The sequence below is a fragment of the Oryctolagus cuniculus genome, chromosome 16, assembly GCF_964237555.1.
Source record: "Oryctolagus cuniculus chromosome 16, mOryCun1.1, whole genome shotgun sequence".
Taxonomy (NCBI): Eukaryota; Metazoa; Chordata; class Mammalia; order Lagomorpha; family Leporidae; genus Oryctolagus; species Oryctolagus cuniculus.
Window position 1 is genome coordinate 25,720,569 of NC_091447.1, and position 21,988 is coordinate 25,742,556.

Sequence of the window (21,988 nt, forward strand, 5' to 3'; positions counted from 1 at the left end):
ACCGCTGCTGACAGCCCACTGCAGTACCTCAGTGTGTTGTGACACCACCAGGGTGGGGAACCATTGGCTTGGAAAATAAACCTGAGCAGGAAGATATTTATATAATTGTGTTGGAAAAGGCAGCTGGAAAGTGCATGAAACTAGGCATCAGCAGTGCGTGTCAGGCCTCCCAGCTTAGAGCTTTCCTGGAAAAGCAGGCAGGAAGAGGAGCCGGCGGGAAAGCAGACACATCACAGAGGTGCAGATGGCCCCGCAGAGTGAAGCTCTGGGACGCATGCTGCCTGGCAAGATCACAGGACGTAAGTCCCTGAACCCATAGCGTTACAGAAGATGAATTCAGCCCTGGCCGAGATTGTCCCTCTTTGAAGGAGCAAACGGGGGCCCACTTTTCCCAGGACTTCTGCGTGTTTCCTGCCGGCCCTTCCAGGTCAGCTGTGTGGCCCTGGTCAGATCACTTAATGACACCAGGAGGGATGAAGTATGTGACTCCTGAAGTGCCACCCAGTGCAGAAAGCCTGTGATGCTTTGATTAGAAGTGGCTGGTTTGTGATTTTGATTCCCGTGGAGGAAGGCTAGCTCTGATTACTAGACGTCCATTGCCCGTTTTCCTCCTGTCTTCAATCTTCCGCCAGCAGTCCACCTCCACGTTGTTTTCTTTTTCATTTCAAATGGATTTGTTTTTCATAAAGCCCTCCTGTGTCCCTGGCCTACAGATACCAGGACATACATTGTTTGGTTTCAACCCATAAAAGCATTATTTAGATTAAAACCTAAGACACAACTATATAGCTAAATGCTAGGTCCACAAATTTCCCTTGGTTAGTAGGCCCTCTTTCTTTTCCCAGTCCGTTCCCACCTAAAATGCATTTTGTGTTATTTCATCAAAGAGGAGAAGTTATGTTATGGAACTTTGTTTTCAAACATCAACATATGCCTTTTGGTTACATTTCAGATAATCAGGATGGACTTAAATCCCATTTACTGTGCTAATTAGCACAAGCATCTCAAAGTCTGCACCCAGACTCTAGTGGTTACTTAGGCAGTGCGGCTGTAAACACCGTGCGGGACTTTCTAGGAACTCAGAGGACCTAAGAACAACCCAGTGGACTTGATGTTGAGGTTAAAGACAAATAAAACATAAGTGCCGCCCTTCAGTGGCACTGCTAGAACAGGAAAATGTGAGTAGATTAGTTGTACCAGGCACCTTCTGGAATGTCACTCATTTCCCAAAGAATTCCTGAGGCTCTCCCCACTAGCCCCCATGTCTCCACCTAAGCCCCGCAGCCTGAAGCAGAATTGTGTTCTGTGACTTGCCCCTGAATGAATGTTGACCCCTGCAGGGCCACACATACTGTGTCTGTACCTGCAGCTAACGAGGTGTGAGCAAGCCTGTGAACGGAAGACTCAAACTAGAAAATTATGAGGCAGCCACTTCTGCTTACCAGCTTGTCAGGGCAGTGGAAAGGTAGGAAAAAGAAAATCAGTCTGCACAAAGAATGGTGGAGCAGACACAGTGAAACAGGAGGGGGAGAGGATGCAAGAATCTTGGAGAATGCAGATTCCCCCCACTACTGGTTCCAACCCTCCCTAGGGTGAGCCATGTTTCAGCACTCAAGTGCTGGGGGCACCCTGCATTTCCCTTTTCTGTTTAAGCCTCCTCAGACTAGGTTGTGTGTGTGCTTAATGTTTGCAACAAAAGCCCTTAACTAATAGATGAGTACAATTAATTATTTTTGGTGAAACAGTTTAAATGAGTACAGGAAAAAAATTGTTAACCTATCTTATATATACCAATTCAGTAAAGGTAACCTTTATATGCAATGATGAATAAGCCAATGACAACTCATTTTTGTTCTTAAGTTCTTTCCACTATAAACACACAGCAACATGCAGCAATATTTGCAAGTCACTGAGCTTTGGGAATGGGTGTAACAAATAGTGGTGGACAGCCTTATTTAGATCAAGGAAGTTTTGGGAAAAACAAAAAAATGCTTCAGGCTACAATTCTCTTTCATTCAAGGTAGCTTTATTGTTGCTCCTTTGGGGAAAGTATACTTTTACAATTCAGGTGATTTGTATATTGAAGAGAAGGATGCCAGTGAAGAAACTGTGTCTGAGACAATGAAATATTATAAAATGGTGCCATTTGAGAATTGTAATACAACTTTTTTTTAAAAAGATCGATTGATTGATTTGAGAAGCACAGTTAAAAGAGAGAGAGACAGGTCTTCCATCCATTGGCTCACTCCCAAGGTGGCTGCAGCAGCCATCTGGGCCGATCGAAAGCCAGGAGCCAGGAGCTTCTTCCAGGTCTCCCACACAGTGCAGGGGCCCAAGGACTTGGGCCATCTGCTGCTTTCCCAGGCCATTAGCAGAGAACTGGATCAGAAGTGGAGCAGCTGAGACTTGAACCGGCACCCACAACTTTTTCTGTCTCTTGTGTTTTGACCGCACCTGACTTTTCAAAAAACATAAATTACTCTGTTAGCCCCAACTTTTCCCTTTTACCCTTGAAAAATCCAGTCCAGGAAGTGTTGTTATTCCCATTTAACATATGGAGAAACTGAGACTCTGTGGCTGTTTCAAAGAATGTCCATAAAGTCTTTGGTACTCTTCCCATCAAGAATGGGATCCATGTTCCATCTACTGGAGAATGGGCACACTTTTAACCACCTCTGTGAATCTGGTGTGGGAAAAGTGATACTGTCTGAGTGCCTGAGACTGGATCACAGAGGGTGATTGACTTTCACCTGCCTCTCTCCAGGACAGGTGCCTTCGGAGCCTGGGCCTCTGTTAGAATCAGCCAGCCTGAGGAATCCCCAGGGAGGGGCCACACTGTGATGGGGGAAGAGCCCAAGCCCTGCATGTCCCAGCTGCCAGCTGTGCAGGTGTTCCCGAGCTGGGCACCAGACCCTATGAACAGCAAGGTGGCCTTCAGGCGAACTCAAGTCCCAGATACTATCTCACCTGTCATGGCGTGAAGACCAAAAAGTACCTTGTGGAATACAGTCATCCCCCAAATCAGCGAAAGGCAGTAACAATCGATACTAGTACTTGTGTTTTGGAGTAGATCATTGTGCTGCAAAATCCAAAGGCAGTCACTTTCCAAGGCCACTCGGATTTTTCAGTGATGCTAGGGCAAGGATAAACTCGACCATTGAAGGCAGTACCATGTAGACAATTGTGGTAGGCCCTGGGGAGCAGAGAAAAATGGAGTACCCCCCCCACAAGCCCATCTGCTGATCTGGGCCCCCTCTTTCTCCCTTCCTCCCATTGTAACTCCCCGTTGCCAGGGCTGAGTGCGATGGATGGGCACCACTGCTGCCAGTTTCCAGGCTACAGGAGCCAGGTTTTCTGTCTTGTCTTCTGCACCGTGCTGTGTGCAGGTGGCTCTGGCATGGAAAGGTGGCACCACACCGGCTGCCAGCTTTGGCTTTCTTGCCAGTCCTTGAGGAGTTGGTAGGCGATGTTGGAACTGCACACAAGCAGCATTGCAGAAGTAGCTGGGTGCCATGCAGCCTGCCTGCTGAGTGCTGCTTGGGCCTGATGGATTATGCCCAGGCCCTGGACTCACACTGCCTGGCTCCATAGGAAAAACACATGTGCTCTGAGTGCCAGCTGATCTTCCCTTCCCGCTTCTGTGCTAAGGTAAACATTCCCTGTGAGAATTCTACGTTTCATCTACTTCCTCCACAGAGATTGGTATAGAGGTATAAAGGATGAGAAAAGGAGTCATTTTTATGAAGGATGAACTCAGGGCTGCCCTATCCTGGGCTACTTACATAGGACAACACACAAGTGGCACCTCCTGGGGTACAGGAGCACTGAGGTTCTGTGCCCTGGGCAGAAACAAGTTATTGGGGCCATAATGGCTTAAGCTGCTGTCAGTAGCACCAGCATCCATATGAGTGCAGCTTCGTGTTCCGGCTGTTCCACTTCCCATCCAGCTCCCTGCTAAAATGCCTGGGAAAGTGGCAGAAGATGACTCAAGTACTTGGGCCCTTATACCCATGTGGGAGACCCTGGTGTAGCTCTTGGCTCCTGGCTTTAGCCTCGCCCAGCCCTCGCTGTTGCGGCCATTTGGAAAGTGAACCAGGGGATGGAACCTCAGCATCCTATGTCCTCTCTCTGTCTCTGTTTCTGTCTCTGTCTCTCCCCTCCCTCTATCTCTCTCTCTAACTTTTTTAAATAAAGAAATCTTTTTAAAAAGTCATCTTTTTCATTCCTGGGGTACATGTAGTGTACTTCCATTTAACAGCTACATGCTTCATGAATTAAATCAACACATTTATCCCAAATATTGATTGTATTAAGTTTCCTTTTTTTCTTATTTTTGCCTGTTATGAAGTCACAGTCCAGTGAAAACAATCATTGCCGAATGTGTATTTCTGTCCTCTAGGTTTCCTTTGTTCCCAGGATACCTATATAGTAAAGGGGAGGAGGAGGAGAGAGAAAGAAGACAGAGAGAAGAGGAGAGCGATGGGGTGGGGAGGAGTAGGAGAGGAAAGTCCGGGTGTTGGGAGTAGGGAAGGCTGCCCAGATGCTGCATCTGGTTTATTATTTGGCTTACGGTTGAAAGAAATTACAGTCTCAGCGAATTAGCCACTACGCAGTCCTGAGGCAGGCAGAGATACGCATAGAGCAGATTTCCTAACGCGTCTTTCACAGAACACCGGTTCCCTAAGACGGTAACACGCGCTTTCTAAACAAAGACTGATTTTTCTTATTTTTAGGAAAGCTGCATCTTCCCCTTTCCCCGCTACCCTCCGTGATTCACAATTTGTGTTCACACGTTTGAGGCCCTGAAAAGTCCTCCAGTAGAAGCCAAAGGAAGCCAAACCAAAGGCATGAGCAGAGCCCATGACCCAGGGTGGAGAAACCCTCAGGTCCAGCAAGAGCTGTGGGCTATGGGGTGCACCCCGCAGGTTCCCTGCTAGGTCAGGGGCAGCAGGGTTCTCACCGTGGTGGACAGAGGTCTTCTACAAAGCGCTGCTTTTTGACAGGAAGAAAACCTTCGAGATAGAGTCTGAGTTGAACATCACTTTCCCCCTGCACCCAAGTCCTGGGAACCCTGATGCATCGCATACCAGAGGTCCCGTGCCTGTATTGCCTCAGGCTGGCTGCCTAACCTATCCTTGATCTTCCTCAAACTCCCATTCCATCTTCACAGGCCCTTGCTTGCCTCCCCTGGCTAATTCCTGATTCCTTTAAAAAGAGATACCCAAGTCAGAAAGGAGAGTTCCGGAAATGCCCCAGCTTCCTCCTGGGGACAAGAGGCTCGTGTTGAGCCCAGACTTGCCTGTCCAGGACAGAGGGGAGCCCCTGGCAGGGAGAGAACCTGTTGTGAGCGAGTTGGTCCCATTTCCCCGCTCCTCCACACACCACCCCCCTGTTCCATGGATGCTGAGCGGCAGTTTCCTCCCGTGTCAGCTCTCCTCCTTTCAGGTTTGGGGTGAGGAATCAGTCATCCAATTCTGTGTCCTCTTAGGTAAATGATTTCCATCTAGGACACTTCAGTGTATTTATTTATTAGAGAGAGAGAGTGCCCCCGTCCATTGATTCACTCTCCAAATGTTTAAAATGGCTAGGGCGTGGCCAGGCTGACGCCAGGAGCTCAGAACTCAGCCAAGATCTCCCCCATGGGGGAAGGGGATCAAGTGCTGGAGCCATCCGTTGTCTGCTGCCTCCCAAGGTCCGCAATAACTGGACGCTGGACTTGGGAGCCAGAGCTGTGAATGAAACACATTTAAGATGTAGGCCTCTTAAAGCTAGGTCCAGTCCCCCCCCCCTGATTTGCGTTTGGTTAGGATAGGATAGGATAGGATAGACCAAAAGCTGACTTGATTGCCAAGTCTTGCCCTTTTCCAGGGGTGTCTTTTAAAAAGGCATCTAGGCCAGCGCCGCAGCTCACTAGGCTAATCCTCCGCCTGTGGCGCCGGCACACCGGGTTCTAGTCCTGGTCGGGGTGCCGGATTCTGTCCCAGTTGCCCCTCTTCCAGGCCAGCTCTCTGCTGTGGCCCGGGAGGGCAGTGGAGGATGGCCCAAGTGTTTGGGCCCTGCACCCCAGGGGAGACCAGGAGAAGCACCTAGCTCCTGGCTTCCGATCAGCGCAGTGCACCAGCTGTGGCGGCCATTAGAGGGCGAATGAACAGAAAAAGGAAGACCTTTCTCTCTGTCTCTCTCACTGTCCACTCTGCCTGTCCAAAAAAAAAAAAAGGCATCTGACATCTCTTAAGACCCAATTTTCTCATCTCTAGAATGACTTCACAAAGATGTTCTGAAGATTAAAGCATATGATGTATAAAGAGCTTTGCATTCTAGCAGTGTCTGCCTACCTGTTTCCTACAGCCCAGGTAGCTCATCCCAAACCCATGTTTTTCCCACAGCTGGTGCCACAGTTTCTGGGAGCACAGTGGTGTCATGGTTTTGAGGCTTAGTTCTCTGTGTCCATCATTTTCCTCTAACAATGTTCCTCTCTGTCCTCAGCCACCGAAGAGGAGCTTACAAGGTACCTATCGAAGTCCAGCTGGATTGGATGCAGGACCTAAGTGTGTCATTAAAAAGAGGAAAACTGAATCAGTAATAAGCTTTTGGAGGGCCTTGCTTGAAAAAGCTTGAATGGACATCTTATTTTTTGAAAGATGCTATGTTGCTGTACAGTTGTTCTCCATCCATTTTAAACTACTCGTGTTTCCCAACAATAAGTATTTTTGTGATTTCATCTGTTTTCTAAGGCGTCCCATGGAGACGGGCAGCCCCTGAGCTCCACAGCACACGTATTTTGCACCTGCATTGAAAAGCTTCAGCTGATTTGACCGGTTTCCTCCCGTCTATTTTAAACCGCTCCTCCTCTCCCCTTCTGAAATAAATGTGTTGGTGCCCATGAGTCATACCCGGATCACAGGCTTTTCAGAGTCCAAAGACCCTGACAGCTCCTCCAGCAAGAATAGTTGTCGGTGAGAGCAGCCTCCTGTTGGTCAGGCAAGGCAGAAGTAGCTGCGGACAGGAAAGGCGAACCTGGGGCATGAAGGAGCTGACTCCACCAAAGCAATGGTGTGAGATGTTCAGTTCCTTTTCACCTTTCTATTTCAAGGCCTTCTTGATTTCTCTGTTTGCCTAGTCTGGAGTCCTCAGGCAGGTGGGCTCTGTTTGTATCCGTTTACTCTGGAAGCAGTTGCCGAGTTGTGTATAAAGAGCCAGGCCTTGAGCTATATCTTGTGCATGCAAAGGTATTGCTTCCCCCATTAAGCCTGTTTTGTAGCCCTAAGGAAAGTGAAGAGAGCAGAGTGAAAGGCACTAAAATGTCGTAGATGCTGGAATGGGAGTCCGTGTTAGTGTGGTGGAGACTTAATCCAGGAAGCCGAAATTGCATGCCTGCTTATGTTTCTGATCTGGAGAACAAAAGAGTCAACCTTTGTTAAAAAAAAAAAAACAACTTTGCATACTTTTGCTATACTTTCATATTGATCTTCAATATGATATCACTATAGTCTCAAACAGTAAAGACAGTTGTCACAACACCTGATTTCTTGTCATTGCTATGGTGAATTTTACTCGCTTTCCTGTAGGGGGAAGTGGTTCTGAAGAAAAAATGTCTCCCATTGAGAGTCTCTTCATGCCTCTGTGACACTGTGTGTGTCCAAAGATTTAAAAGTACAGCAGTCTGTGATGAGATATTATTTCATATAAGCTAGTAACCCACAATTACAGATCATCTAATGTGAGAAATGGCATTGGCTAAAGTATTCTGAAGTTGAGGCTGAAGTTGGGAAAAGAATGCCCAGGGAAAATCTGTTGTGCTATGGTAAAGCTCTGGTCTATACAGGGAGCAGAGTGGAAAAGCTAGATTGGGTGGAATTGAACCCCCAACCTGGACGCTCTGAGAGCTTGGTCTTGTAACCCATATGCCCTGCTGTGACCGTCCACATCAGAGTTCCAGCCAGTCACTTGGGTGAGAAGTTCTGAGAGCCATTCCAACATAGGGCTGGCCACACAGTCATCCTTCTAACCCAAACTTGCACATCTCCGTCTGTCACCACCCCTCCCCTTCTACTCAATGTGTTTCAGTGCTGGCAGTGGGAGGTGGGAAAAAGAGCCATCCGACCATGTATCAGGGCCGAGCTACGAACTTTGCCCTTGTTTGCCTTTTTGTCTTCTGACAAGGCAAATCGTGTGCTACAAAAGAAAGAGTCTGGGAAAACATTAACAGACTACCTCTAAAATAAACCCTGACCCATCCTCTGCACCTCTGTGACATTTATACACCAACATAGACGTGCTTGATGGTGGTTGGACTGCTTTCCAGTTGAGAAGCAGTTACTTGCCTTTTCTGATTGGCTGTGTCTGCGCTGGTGAGAAGTTGGTTAGCAGCCAGGCTCCCGGGACTGCCCTGTTTCCTGTGTTATACCTGGAGAATAAGCCCACCCCAGTAAACACAAAGTGACTTTAAATCTTAGAGCTACACAAGATACCAGGACGCTGTAGCAACCAGTTCTCTTGCAGTAGAAGCTATGCATTCATGCATTTAGGCCATGTGCATTTTTCCCAGCGTAATGGCTGCTTAAAATTACAGTATGAATTAGCCCTTGTTAGAGAGAGAGTGTCATAATGAAGCACCCTTCCCCGCCCCACGTTGGCGCAGTGAAATACTGATCCTAGAATCCAGAGGGGACACACAGCCCTGAAAGAGTAAGCAAATGACTGAGTGGAAGAAGAAATCCCACCCAGAGTAATTGCTCGGGGTGGATCTTTAAATCGCTGGTTCCTGCACATTAGCAACCGCAACAAGAAGCAGGGACTCAGTGAGCTCCCACCGACCTCCCATGCTTTCCGCGTAGAAGAGGACCTCAAAAACTTTATGGAAAAGTAAAAATAAAAGAGGTTTTTTTTTTTTTTTCCAAATATTGGAACATTTTAATCCTGTTTGTTTTATTGACTACATACTGCATACCTACCTTTCTTTCTTCCTCTCGCTAAATTTATGGAATGTCATACACACTCTTTACACATACATGCATCCACATACAGGTACCTATACACTTAAAATTTTTAAAGATAAATTCGAAAGATACCTTAAATTATTCAGAAAATGTATATATATATAAACAGTATATACAAGTAATAATTTTTAACATTTTCTATCTTCACTTCATATGTGGTACTTTTACATTGTTTTTTCTTGAGAAGAGAGATATTAAAGTCACAAAATGGGGGCTGGCGCTGTGGTGCAGCGGGTTAATGCCCTGGCCTGAAGCACCGGCATCCCATATAGGCAGGCACCAGTTCTAGTCCCGGCTGCTCCTCTTCCAATCCAGCTCTCTGCTATGGCCTGGGAAAACAGTGGAAGATGGCCCAAGTCCTTGGGCCCCTGCACCTGTGTGGGAGACCCAGAAGAAGCTCCTGGCTCCTGGCTTCGGATCAGTGCAGCTCCGGCCATTGTGGCCAATTGGGGAGTGAACCAGTGGATGGAAGACCTCTCTCTTTCTCTTTGCCTCTCCTCTCTTTATGTAACTGTGACTTTCAAATAAATAAAATAAATCTTTAAAAAAAAGCTACAAAATGTGGAATTCATTACAGTGATCATAACAAGAAAGAAGGTTATATGGTCATGTACATAGTATAATTCAGTGAAGACTTTATATATTTATATATTATACCAAATAATATGAAATCTGCACAAATTTTATATATATTAACTTCCGAAGTTTTGAAATCTATACATATTATTTTCATAATACACATTCTCCAATGAGCTTTTTTTTCTTAGCATTTGGTTATTTTTTGTTAAAGAAAAACAGGCTTTTTCAAGAACAAGATGATGTGAAGGTCAGAAGGAAACTGGGTGTGGGCTTCTCACAAGTTCTTGCTCCAAAACCGGAAGTGAGCAAAGCGGGTCCACTCCAGGAACTCCAGAAGTGGCTGGCACAGTAGAGTGGCCCCTGGGGTGGGGTGGGGTGCGCAGGGCTGGCAGCCCCCCCCCCCCCGGCCATGGATTGGTTTGAGTGGGCTGCAAGGCCATTTCCACATTCCAGCTGGTTGACATGATTAACACTATTACTTGGGGGGGGGGGGGGATGGCATTAAATTAAGGAATGACGTGGATCCAAGAGAATGGCTTGTTCAGCTGGATTCTGAATTGCAATCAGGAAGTAGTCTTCATCTGGTGCAACCATAACTTCATTTTTCTTGGAGTGAATTCGAAGGAAGGTCACTTCACGCACGGTGCTCTGGGCCTTCAAGATGAAGTTGTGCATGAGGGTGGCATGCTGTTCGGTGGTAGGGTTGTCCACCGTGCTGTTGATGGGAATGCCTTCCGTGTCCACCACCATGATCCCTTGCACTCCCTTCTGGCTCTGAAGTTGCTTCAGTGTCTCCTCCACCTCCGCCATTTCAGACAGATCCAGGCGCTTAGCTTTGGGGACGTGCAGCCTAGTCCCATGCCCCTCTCCATGAGCTTTTGAAGGCCCTTTCTATAACCTATTTTCTTTAAAAACAACATTTTGAGGGAGGCATTTTTAATATCTCCGTTTTGCAGATGCTGAAATTTTAAAATATCAAATACATTGCTCAGTCAGTAAATGGTAAAGCAAGGATTAAAGTCATCTTCATTTACATGCTAATATATGAACTTGGTCCCCAGAGCGGTCAGTACACTGTTGGATACTTAAAAAAGAATTAAGAAAATGTTGATCCATTTTGGGGATAACTCAGTTGTATTTTAGGGACGGCAAACAGTAGAAGTGTCCCAATGGAATCACCAGCCAGTTATTTTCCATGTTATTCCTTTGTGAAACATTTACTGAGCACGTACAATGTGCCAGATACTATACTGGGTGGAAAACAAAACACAAATCCTGGGTTTCAGTAGTTCACAGCTCGGTAAGAGACTTTCAAAGGTTAACAGATAATTTTTAGATGATCAAAAATACGACACATAGGGTGGCATTAGCACAGAGGGCATGGCCAGAACCTGCCTCCAGGAAGAGGAGAGATGCCAAGGAGGAAAGGGGAGGAAGTGGGAGGAACATTGAGATTGCAACAGGCCCAGGTGGGGACAGTGTGAGCACAGTCTGGGGAAAGAGTGGCTGGCAATTTGGAGCCATCCCTTGTTGCAACAGTTGAGGGTCTGCTGCTTGGAGTCAATGATCCTGAGGGAGGCGGGCACCAAAGCAAGAGTGCAGCGGGGGCACAAGAGGGAGATGGGCTGCAGGGCCCGCAGCTGGGGTGGGGGAGGGAGGGCGGAACCAGGAGAGGTCCTCTCCACGGACAGCCGTCACAACTACCCGGAAGTGCAATTCACACCCTAGAGTTCTCTTGGTGTTTTGCATTTTTGTGTGAAAACGGGTGCCACCCAGGGCTTTAGCACTTTTTGTAGGTCATTTCATGACAAGTGTTATAACATTTCCTAGCCAGCAGATGGCAGTAAGTAGACATAAAATAAATATTTTGCACCCAGTAATAGTTTTTAGTGGGGCTTCCTCCCATGTATCTTAAAAGGAATCATTCCAGGTTTTAAAACACAGTAAGTCATTTGCTTCAGAGGTATAGTTCAGATTATGACAGTTTTGTTTTCCTCAAGTCTGCAATGAAAGTCTAATACCTTCAATGTTTAAGTAACAACTTTGCCTGGAGTAATATTTGAACAAATTTCAGTGTTTGAATTTTCATAGAAGTGTGAGATGCATTGTTGCTATTTCTTAAGTCCGTTCTCAAAGGACTTGTCTCCATTCTACACCATATGCTTGATGAGGTTGCAAATGGAGGTGGGGTGGGTGTGGCATGGATAAGGAAGTCCCCTCTCTCAACTGTGCTGTGGCCTCAAGGGAATTCCCATGGTGGAACACGTCCATCTGAAATACACAAAGGCTATCAATTGCACTGATGGCTTGGGTTGCAAAAACAGAATTCTCACCACCAAGAGGCTATTTTAAGGCAATGATGAAGCCATATGATATTGTGTATCTTGAATTATTAAAAAAAAAAAGTATTGTGAATTAGCATACAATATCTATGAATGAAATCTTTCTTTAAAGTCCTGGGCATGATCTGGTCAGTAATTTTTGAAAAGCTGTATTATTCCTGTAAGGTCATAATATTCTTTTATCTACAATACTGGATTTTCCAATTATCATTTTTCTAATTATAATTTTTTGAATTACTTTTATAAAAAATTTTTAAACATGAAATAAAATTAAAAATAACACTCTGGGACCAGCACTGTGGCATAGCAGGTAAAGCCACCGCCTGCAGTGCCAGCATCTCATATGGGCGCCTGTTTGAGTCCTGGCTGCTCCAATTCTGATCTAGCTCTCTGCTATGGCCTGGGAAAGCAATAGAAGATGGCCCAAGTCCTTGGGCCCCTGCACCCATGTGGGAGACCAGGAAGAAGCTCTTGGCTCCTGGCTTCAGATCAGCGCAGCTCTGGCTATTGTAGCCAATCAGGGAGTGAACCAGTGGATGGAAGAATCTCTCTCTCTGCCTCTCCTCTCAGTGTGTAACTCTTTCAAATCAAAGCTTTAAAAATTTTTTTTAAAAAATAACACTCCATCTGCTTTGTACTGTTCAATAAAGGCATACTCACATCATCTGTCATTTGAAGAAACTAAGTGCTAGTTGCACAATCAAATCCACCATCTGAAAACTGGTCTAAGCAGGTGGACCTTGGTTGCCAGAACAACTCTGATGCTTGGTTAAGTGCAGAGAGCCTCTGCAAAAGAATCTGAGAGTTAAAAACCACTGTTGTGCTACCAAAGTCTTACCTGGAAGGAAGCAAAATACATTAACTCCATGGAGTACCATAGCACAGCAATTAAGCCACTGTTTGGGATGCATACATTTCATACCGGAGCTCCCTGGTTCAAGTCCCATCTCTGCTTCTGATCCAGCTGCCTGCTAGTGCGCTCCCTGAGATGCCTCAGTTACTTGGATCTCTGCCACCCATGTAGGAGACTGGGATTGGGCTCTGGGCTCCTGGTTTCAGCCTAGTCCAGCCCCAGTTGATACAGGCATTTGAGGAGTGAACCAGTGTTTGGAAGATTCTCTCCCTCCCTCCCTCTCTCTCTCTCTGCCTCTCTGCCTTTCAAATAAATAAAAGTTTGAAATACAGATTGTTGCTGATCTCTCTATGTAACAGAGTTAATTATATATGTATTTTAAAGCAATTGGAAAGAGATCCCAGTTAAAAACAAGGGAGGGAATAAGAGATGGAGGAGGTAGTCTAAAACTGTAAAACAGTATAGTTCTTCATACAGGCATATAGACTCACCTCTCAGGGTGCAGCCTAAGAACTAATGGGGCTCCAAACCCATAAGAATTGGTGGTATAAATACCATCTTCACTGTTAACAATGATATTAAATGTTAAAGGCAACAGTTAGACTGGTCTAAGTTTAAAAGGGATGACATAAATAACATCAAGTAACAAGTAAAAATAATAGAATTAAAAAAGGAAGGAAGGACCAACATGGAAGCAGTCAACAGAGCAGACTCCTAGAATGACTTTCACAGTAAATAACACTCTGACCTCAGAATCAACCCATAAGGCTTCCTTGTCAGGCTGAAAGGCCTGCAAGAGCATCTCAGACATGGAAAGACAAGACTCTGTGGAAAAAAAAATCCTACAGGGAAGATCTCTGTGAGACCCCAGAGGAAGGGAAGGGTCATCAAAGGAGACACTCTTCTCTGAAGGGAGAAGGGAACATCCTCTTGGTTTATGGACGTGTCCAAATACCGACAGAGTCTGTGGTCACAAAAGGCCCCGATAGCCCTGGCAGCCGATTGCAAGAGCCTCAGATGATCACTGACATCATAAAAATGAGTGTTAATTATTAAAGGAACAACAGGAGTCACTGTGCACTTGCTCCCCAGGTCGGACCTCTGTCCCTATTGAATTGTAATATGAGAATCGATTGCAAATTCTCTCCCCAAACTGTACTCCATGTGTTGTGTGTGGGCGTGGTGGCAAATTGTCGAAATCTGTGATTAGCACAGAGTTGGTCCTCTGTATATAAAAGTCATACTAAAAATGATCCATAATGAAGAAGGATATGGGAGAGGGAATGGGAGGTGGGATGGGAGCGGGGTGAGGGGGAATGGGGTAAGAACCACTGTATTCTTAAAGTTGTATCTTTGTAAAAATGCATTCATTAAATAAAAAAAAAAAGAAAGAAAAAGATCTCTTCCTTCTGCTGGTTTGTTCCTCAAATGCCCACAAAAAAAAAGAAAGAAAAATAGATTGTTACACAAAGTATATGTGCATTTTGGGAAATTGTAACATGAACACATACGTACTTAACATGCAGGCGAGTGACATGACTGGAACCTGGAAGCACTCATTGCCTCTCTTCAGTTGTATTCTCGACAGGAAGTGATTAACAGCTTATATTCTGAATTAATTTTGCCTATGCTCTTGTTTTTCCACTCTATTATCTCCTGATAATAATCTTTTGTTTGCTTTTTGGCTGTGTACAAACGGCATAGACATTTACACAACCCAGACACACACACACCCCACATCCTTTTATTTTTGACCCCAGCATTACATTAGAGATTAATTCCTGCTGACACATTTGAGTATACGTGATTTTCATCCTTGTACAATACCCCTGGTATGGAAACACTTTCTTTAATCTATTGGAAGTCCTTTGGGATGTTGTCAGCCTTTTTTTATTTTTATTTTTTTAATGTTCAAATACAGCTTCCATGAACATTCTGGTCACTGTCTTCCATGGTGTATTTCTTTAGGGTGGAACTGTTGGTTGCAGGGGCTACATACGTACCTTACTATTTGTTGAATAATAAAGTGGCTTCCAAGACAGAAGTGCCAGTTCTTATCAGACTTGTACATTTTTCCATTTGATTTTAATGTGACTCTCCCTGCTTTTCTCTAAAAGTTTTCTTTATTAAGATTTATTTTAGGGGCTGGTGCTGTGGTGCAGCAGGTTAAAGCCCTGGCCTGAAGTGCTGGCATCCCACATGGGCATCGGTTCGAGTCCTGACTATTCCTCTTCTTTTTATTTATTTATCTATTTATTTATTTTTGACAGGCAGAGTGGACAGTGAGAGAGAGAGATAGAGAGAAAGGTCTTCCTTTTTCTGTTGGTTCACCCTCCAATGGTCGCCACGGCTGGCGCATTGTGCTGATCTGAAGGCAGGAGCCAGGTACTTATCCTGGTCTCCCATGGGGTGCAGGGCCCAAGCACTTGGGCTATCCTCCACTGCCTGCCCGGGCCATAGCAGAGAGATGGACTGGAAGGGGAGCAACCGGGACAGAATCCGGCACCCCGACCGGGACTAGAACCTGGGGTGCCGGCACTGCAGGTGGAGGATCAGCCTATTGAGCTACGGCAGCGCCGGCTATTCCTCTTCTGATCCAGCTCTCTGCTATGGCCTGGGGAAGCAGTAGAAGGTGGCCCAAATATTTGGGCCCCTGCACCCACATGGGAGACCGGGAAGAAGCTCCTGGCTCCTGGCTTCGGATCTGCACAGCTTTGGCCACTGTGGCCATCTGGAGAGTGAAGCAGTGGATGGAAGACCTCTCTCTCTGTCTACCTCTCTCTGTAACTCTGCCTTTCAAATAAACAAAATATAAGCTTTATTTTTTAGATAGGCAGAGTTAGAGAGAGATAAGGAGAAAGAGATCTTCCATCCACTGGTTCACTCCCAAAATGTTCACAATAGCCAGGGCTGGGAAGCCAGGAGCCTGGAATTCCATCCTGGGCTCCATATGGGTTGCAGAGGCCCAAATCCTTGGGCCATTTTCTGCTGCTTTCCCAGGTATATTAGCAAGGAGCCCCATGGGGAGTGGAACAGCAGGGACTCGAACCAGCACTCATATGGGATGCTGGCATTACAGGTGGTAGCTCAGCCCAGTGTGCCACCCCACAAGCCAAAGGTCTGCCTTTCTCACTTCACTTCTGGATTCTTCTTAGTTTGATTTTTGTTCAGCAAGTTTTTATACCAGCCTGTTATTTTGAAAAATTTCTTATGTTTCTCATGGTTAGAAAGAATTTTCAAAGAGATTTTTCCTCACCTTTTTCTCCACCCCCACCCCTTTTGAGGAGACTCATTGGGCTTATCAAAGAATGTGAACACATCGCCCATTGTTCAGAGAAACACGCCTTGTACAGGGTGAGAGCGTGCTGAGGTTTTCCTGGACAATGGGCGATGTGTGCAAAGCTCCACTAGTTCACATGTGGCAAGAAACTGTTGAAGACTTTTAAATTTGGCTTTCTACATCCTAAAATCAGTCTAAATTAGGTCAGTAATAATGGTTTAAGAAATTTCACACATAATTTACAAACTTGATCATGTCTGAACCATGAAATTATCATCACTAGATTCTTCTTAAATAGTTGAGACATCAAGATTATTAAATGTGATACTTAATATTAAATATGACACACTAAATATGGTACAAGGTAAATTATGAATTACTTTTGTTTACTTATTGAGAGATGAAGAGACAGAGTTCCCATGAATTGACTCACTCTGCAAAATGTCCACAATAGCTGGGGCTGGGCCAGGGCCGTACTTGGGAGCTGGGAACTCAACCAGGTCTCCCACATGGGTGCAGGAGCTCAATTACTTGAGCCATCACTCCTGTCTCCTAGGGTCTGCATTAGTAGTAAGTTGGAGTCAGGGGCCAGAGCTGGGGATTGAACCAGGGTACTGAGGTGAATTCAAGTGTTTGGCTAAACGCCCATCTCTTTAACTATTTTAGACAGCCCAAAGTATAACTCAAGCCTATGTAGTAAGATATACAAACTCATGTGGCATGCTTATTAATTTTACAGGACTAGCAATCTCAGTGCTGAAATGAACAGCCATAAATGTGGAGGTATACATATGTAAAGAGGTAATACACAAGAGGAAATACAACCATTCAACAAATGTGAATGAGGACCAATTTCACAAATGATGGAATGAATGCAAATCATAACACCACCACCATCTGGGGCCTCTCACGGCTATCAAACTCCTCCAAAACTGTTTGAAGGAATTGGCATAGAACCTGCCCAAACAGGGTCCACTCACCTGGCACACAGTAAGCCAATTACTGATGCTGGGGTGCGGGAGAAAAAGCACTTCATGAAAACACAGAGCAAGGAGCCTGGCAACTACTGGCTCCATCTTCAGGCTCCCCAGTGGGGCGGGGAGTTTGAACAGAGTTATGATCAGCTCCTGTGCGTCTTCCATTGCGTCCCAGCACTCACAGCCTTCCTCCAATTGATCCACAATGGGAGATAGCATGTTCTTTTGGACATTTTGTGATGCTATTTTGGGCTCCAGCTGTCTGGGGCCCACATGGGCAGATTGGTTATTAAACAGGGCTTGAAGTTTATGAAAAAAATTTCAAAGTCTAGCACCGGGAAGTTAGCTAGAGGGACGATAAGCAAATTTCAAGGTGTGCAGGACCTGTGTACCAGTTCCCTTATTTAGTGAGTTTATCTTTAGAAAGGAGTTGACTTGTAAACACAGTGAGGACATAGGGACTGCAAGTCCAGAGCAGACACTGGGGTCCGTGAGTGCTGCAGAATTCTCAGAATGGAGGCTGGCACTGAGATGTCAACTACATAATCTACAGGTACAATTGTGTCACTCCCTTAATGAGCTGATCTTTGCAGAGGAACTGTAGGCTCAGGGAGAGAGACTGGGGCACAGTAACTCTACATTAAGGCACTAAGGGGTATGGGCTGGGCTTCAATATAGTAGAAAATATTTTGTAAAAGATTAAGCAGTGTTCATGAGGGCTGCTGCATGAGTATTGCAATACACTGGCTTTGGGTGGTGCACACAATCCTTTTGCAAAGGTTATATGAGACAAACTGCACTGAAGGCTTTAGAGTGCCCATGTTATTTTTAAGATTTATTTTATGGGAGCCAGCGCTGTAGTGCAGTGGGTTAAAGCCTTGGCCTGAAGCGCAGCATCCCATATGGGCACTGGTTCTAGTCCCGGCTGCTCCTCTTCCAATCTAGCTCTCTGCTATGGCCTAGGATAGCAGAAGATGGCCCAAGTCCTTGGGCCCCTGCACCTGCATGGGAGACCCGGAAGAAGCTCGTGGCTTCTGGCTTCGGATCGGCACAGCTCCAGCCATTGCGGCCAATTGGAGGATGAACCAGCGCATGGAAGACCTCTCTCTCTCTCTCTGCCTCTCGTCTCTATGTGTAACTCTGACTTTCAAATACATAAAATCTTTAAAAACAAAAAGGGGGGAAAGTACTAAAAAAAATTTATTTTATGTGTGTGTATGGGAGAGGGAGAGGGAGAAGGAGAGGGGGAGGGAGAGGGAGAGGGAGAGAGGGAGAGAGGGAGAGAGGGAGAGAGGGAGAGAGGGAGAGAGGGAGAGAGGGAGAGATCTTTGATCTGCTGATTCACCCCACAAAATTGCTGTAATGGCCAAGAATGAGCCAGACCAAAGTGGGGGCTAGGAACTCCATCTGGGTATCCACATAGAAGGCAGGGGCCCAAGAACTTGGTCCCTCTTCCTCTGCTTTCCTAGGTGCATTAGCAGGATGCTGGATTGTAAGCAGAGCAGGCAGGACTTGAACAGGCACTCAGATATGGGATGCCGCCATGGCAGGCAGATTTCACCTGTTGGGCCACAATGCCTGCCTCCACATATTCTTTTGTTGGCATTTAACTGTATGGAATCTGTTTTAGAGAAGAAATTTGAAATTTTAAAAAAACCTTAATGCACTGGAAGCACACTGTAGTATTCTAGATATACATACATGTAACAAAAATGGAAACAGACAACCCATTAAGATCTATATACAGGGGGCCGGTGTTGTGGCATAGCGGGTTAAACTAATGTCTGCAATGCCGGCTCCAGTCCCAGCTGCCCTACTTCTGATCCAGCTCCCTGCTGATGTGCTTGGGAAAAACAGTAGGGGATGGCCCAGGTGCTTGGGCCCCTGCACCCATGTGGGAGACCTGGAGGAAGCTCCTGGCCCAGCCCTGGGCATTGCAGCCTTTGGGGAACTGGACCAGCATATGGAAGAGCTCTCTCTCCTCCTAATTCTGCTTTTTAATTAAATAGATGAATAATTTTTATAAATATCTTTATACATGTATGCACACATGTATACACATAAAATTGGATATGACAACTAAAGTTTTCTATCACAAGGTAACATTCCTGCATTTATCACATGAACAGCAAAATGTGTAACTGTTGACAACTATGTTAAAGGACAAGTGTATGAAAGTATGCCTAAAATAAAGGCTGGAAGAAAACCATGAGATCTTTATAATGCCTATTGAGTATTTTCTCCTTTCAGATTTAATGTTTTTCCCAAAACTTGGAGTTTGTATTGCTTGTGCACTACAAATGACTAAAATGCAGATTTATCATTTATTAACAGTGGAAGCACTCTGGCTCGTCGGATGCGGGACGTCTCCCTCAGCAGGAACGGGGCACACACACACTGCACGCTGACGCACGCTTCAGCTCCTCACAGGTGCAAGCGCAACGGACTGCTGCAGCCTGTGTGCTGCTCACTGCCAGTCACGGCTTCAGAGCCGTGTGCAGAAAATACGATCCTGGGACACCAGGGGAAACGCTTCACTGTATTGGCAATAAAGTGCCCATCACTCAACCCACAGCACCCACGGAGAGTCTTCACATTTCAAAAGAACAAAAAATGAAACATACACAGGTAAGAAAGCAAAAGCATAACTTGTATAAAAGCAAGTTGTTGTCCAGTATTCCCATTTGCTGACTGGGATTATTTGATCTGGAAATTTCTGAGATGAGCTAATTTCATCTTGTAATTTGATATTACTGGGTCAGGGGAGGGAGAGCAGCTATAGCTGGTATTTGTTGAGTGTCTATTTGTGCCAAGCACTTGAACAACTTTTTTCATTAATCCTCATTATGACCCTGCCACATTAGTATGAGTGCACAAGTGAAGAAATTGAGGCTCATAGTGACACGAGCAGGCTCAGCACAGTGGTTGACACACAGTAAAGGCTCAACAAATGTCTTTGGAATAGCAGGAAAAATACCTGGTAAACAGAAGAGCCAGAATTCAAACTTAGATACCGCAGACTACAAAGCCCACACTATCTCCACCACAGTGCATTGCTTTCTGAGTGAGACTACATGCAGAATTGTTTCAAAATGGTTAAGAAAGACCACTGTCAATATAAACATAGCTAACAAATCCAGAGACCCAAGATTTCTACTGTCACATTAGAACTACTTCAGTGTCAAAAATCATGCTTGGTAAAGGATAAGAAAAGAAAAAACACATAGAGGATCTTCAAGTTTTATCACTTAACATACACAGTACATGGGTATAACATGAATCGATGTGAAAACATTTTATGTATATGTAACATCTCATTAGTTAATACAGCTCATCCCCATTTTGTTGCATTATATCAGTATCTTTAAAGTGTTTGCCATGAAAACATCATTCAAAATGCTATTTTAATTCTGATGTTAGGTTTTATGTCTTTTCCTTTTTTGTTCCACATTTACACCAAAATAAATTATCTTCAAGTGCTAAGTAAATAAAATGTGGCATGCTGGCATGCTTTCTTAGTTGCTTTGCATCCTGTACTAAAATATTTTATAATTCTAAAACTTTAATTTTATTGCTTTCCTGTATATAATCACCTACGTACTGTAAGTGAATTATTCTATGGAATTAAGTAATTTTCTTAAGTGTAGTGGGCCAAGAATATAAGGGAATTATAAGAATTCCAAGATGATTAAAGTAGGTACACATTAAAATGCTACAGACCTGGCATATTTAATATTTACCAAACAGAAGAGTAATAACTTGTATCTTTGCACTTGGTAGCATCTGCAAAATCACTGCCACTTTTCAAAGCATTATTGTTGGGGAGGTTGCCTTGGGGCAGATGGTTTATACACCATGGCCTTCCTCATCCAAAACCACAAAGAAACGAGGATGTAAGAGCTGCTATTAAAAGCTGGTGTTGGGGAGGACGACGTGCGATGCGCTGCAGGGCCGTCGAGGTGGAGGCCTTTGCTTCCTTCAAGGTTTAGGCTCTGAAAATCTCACTGAATGCACTTTACTGGGTTTTCTTTTCTGAGTCTGTTGAATCCCCAACCTTGGCAGTGTATCACGGCAAGTTTTAGTCACCAGGACATCAGGAGGAAAACCCCTGGATGCTGAAGACAGACTGATAACCTATGAGACCAGGTGACACTGATCCCTGTGAAGATACTCATCTGGCTGGGAAATGCATCTCAAGAGATTCGAAACATTACAGAGCAAGCTGCTTCAAAAACACTTGGACATGAAATGACAAAAAAGTTATTTAAAACTATTGTAGATCTTCCCTGAGAGCTGGGGAGAGAAAAGCACAAAAGCCCTGAGGAGGCACAAGGTCAAGTGTCCTCAGCAGGCAGAGGGGCTGTGACCCAGGCAGTGTCTGTCACTTCCGTCACTTCCGAGCCTGGGCTTTCGTTCCATGCAGGGTAAGAACTTGGAACAGATACGCCCTGCTGCGTTCCAGAGAATCTGAAGCAGTTTACTTAGCTGGATAACAATGGACTTCCAAATCCTTGATTGTTCTTTTACATATAGTTTTCTTTAAAAATGCTAAGGTGAAATGCGTTAATGTAATATGAGATGATTTAATGATTTATAGGAGAGGCTTAATAAGGGCTGACATTCAATGAAAAACAAGTAATTTCCCTCTGGTAATCTGAAAACCCTTCTATCATTTTTATCTTCTTTCTAAGCATCCCTTATTAAAGCTTGTGATTTTTATTCGTGTAAATCTGCCATAAAGTGCTGCTTTCCCCACGAGCTGCTCCGCACTGCGGTGTAGCAGACCTCAGTTAACCTTCAGGACTCTGTACATGCTGTTCTGAAACACCGTGGTGAAGTAGGGCCGCGGGTCCTTGAGCAAGATGCTACACAAGGGTGGGTTCGCCGCGTTGGAAGGGTCTTCCACATCCCAGATTTCAAGCATGCTGCAACCGGGCCTGAAAAACACAGATCCGTGT

At 45.1% G+C, this 21,988-nt stretch overlaps 1 protein-coding gene, 1 long non-coding RNA gene and 1 pseudogene across 2 annotated transcripts in view; 1 reads left to right on the top strand and 2 right to left on the bottom strand.

Annotated features, from left to right (window-relative positions):
• The first annotated feature begins 1,046 nt into the window (after positions 1-1,046).
• Positions 1,047-6,704, top strand: LOC103349447 (uncharacterized). Its single transcript, XR_007922141.2, has 2 exons — positions 1,047-1,178; positions 6,487-6,704. It is a non-coding gene; the product is annotated as an uncharacterized lncRNA (long non-coding RNA).
• Positions 6,705-8,887: 2,183 nt separating this feature from the next.
• On the bottom strand, positions 8,888-15,250 carry LOC108177225 (dynein light chain roadblock-type 1 pseudogene; annotated as a pseudogene).
• A 6,347-nt stretch (positions 15,251-21,597) lies between these two features.
• Positions 21,598-21,988, bottom strand: part of LOC100341431 (probable C-mannosyltransferase DPY19L2) — a 94,039-nt gene continuing 93,648 nt past the window's right edge. The window contains 1 exon segment of the mRNA XM_008261630.4: positions 21,598-21,967. Within this exon segment, the coding sequence (XP_008259852.2) occupies positions 21,817-21,967 (151 nt within the window). The 3' untranslated portion in view covers positions 21,598-21,816.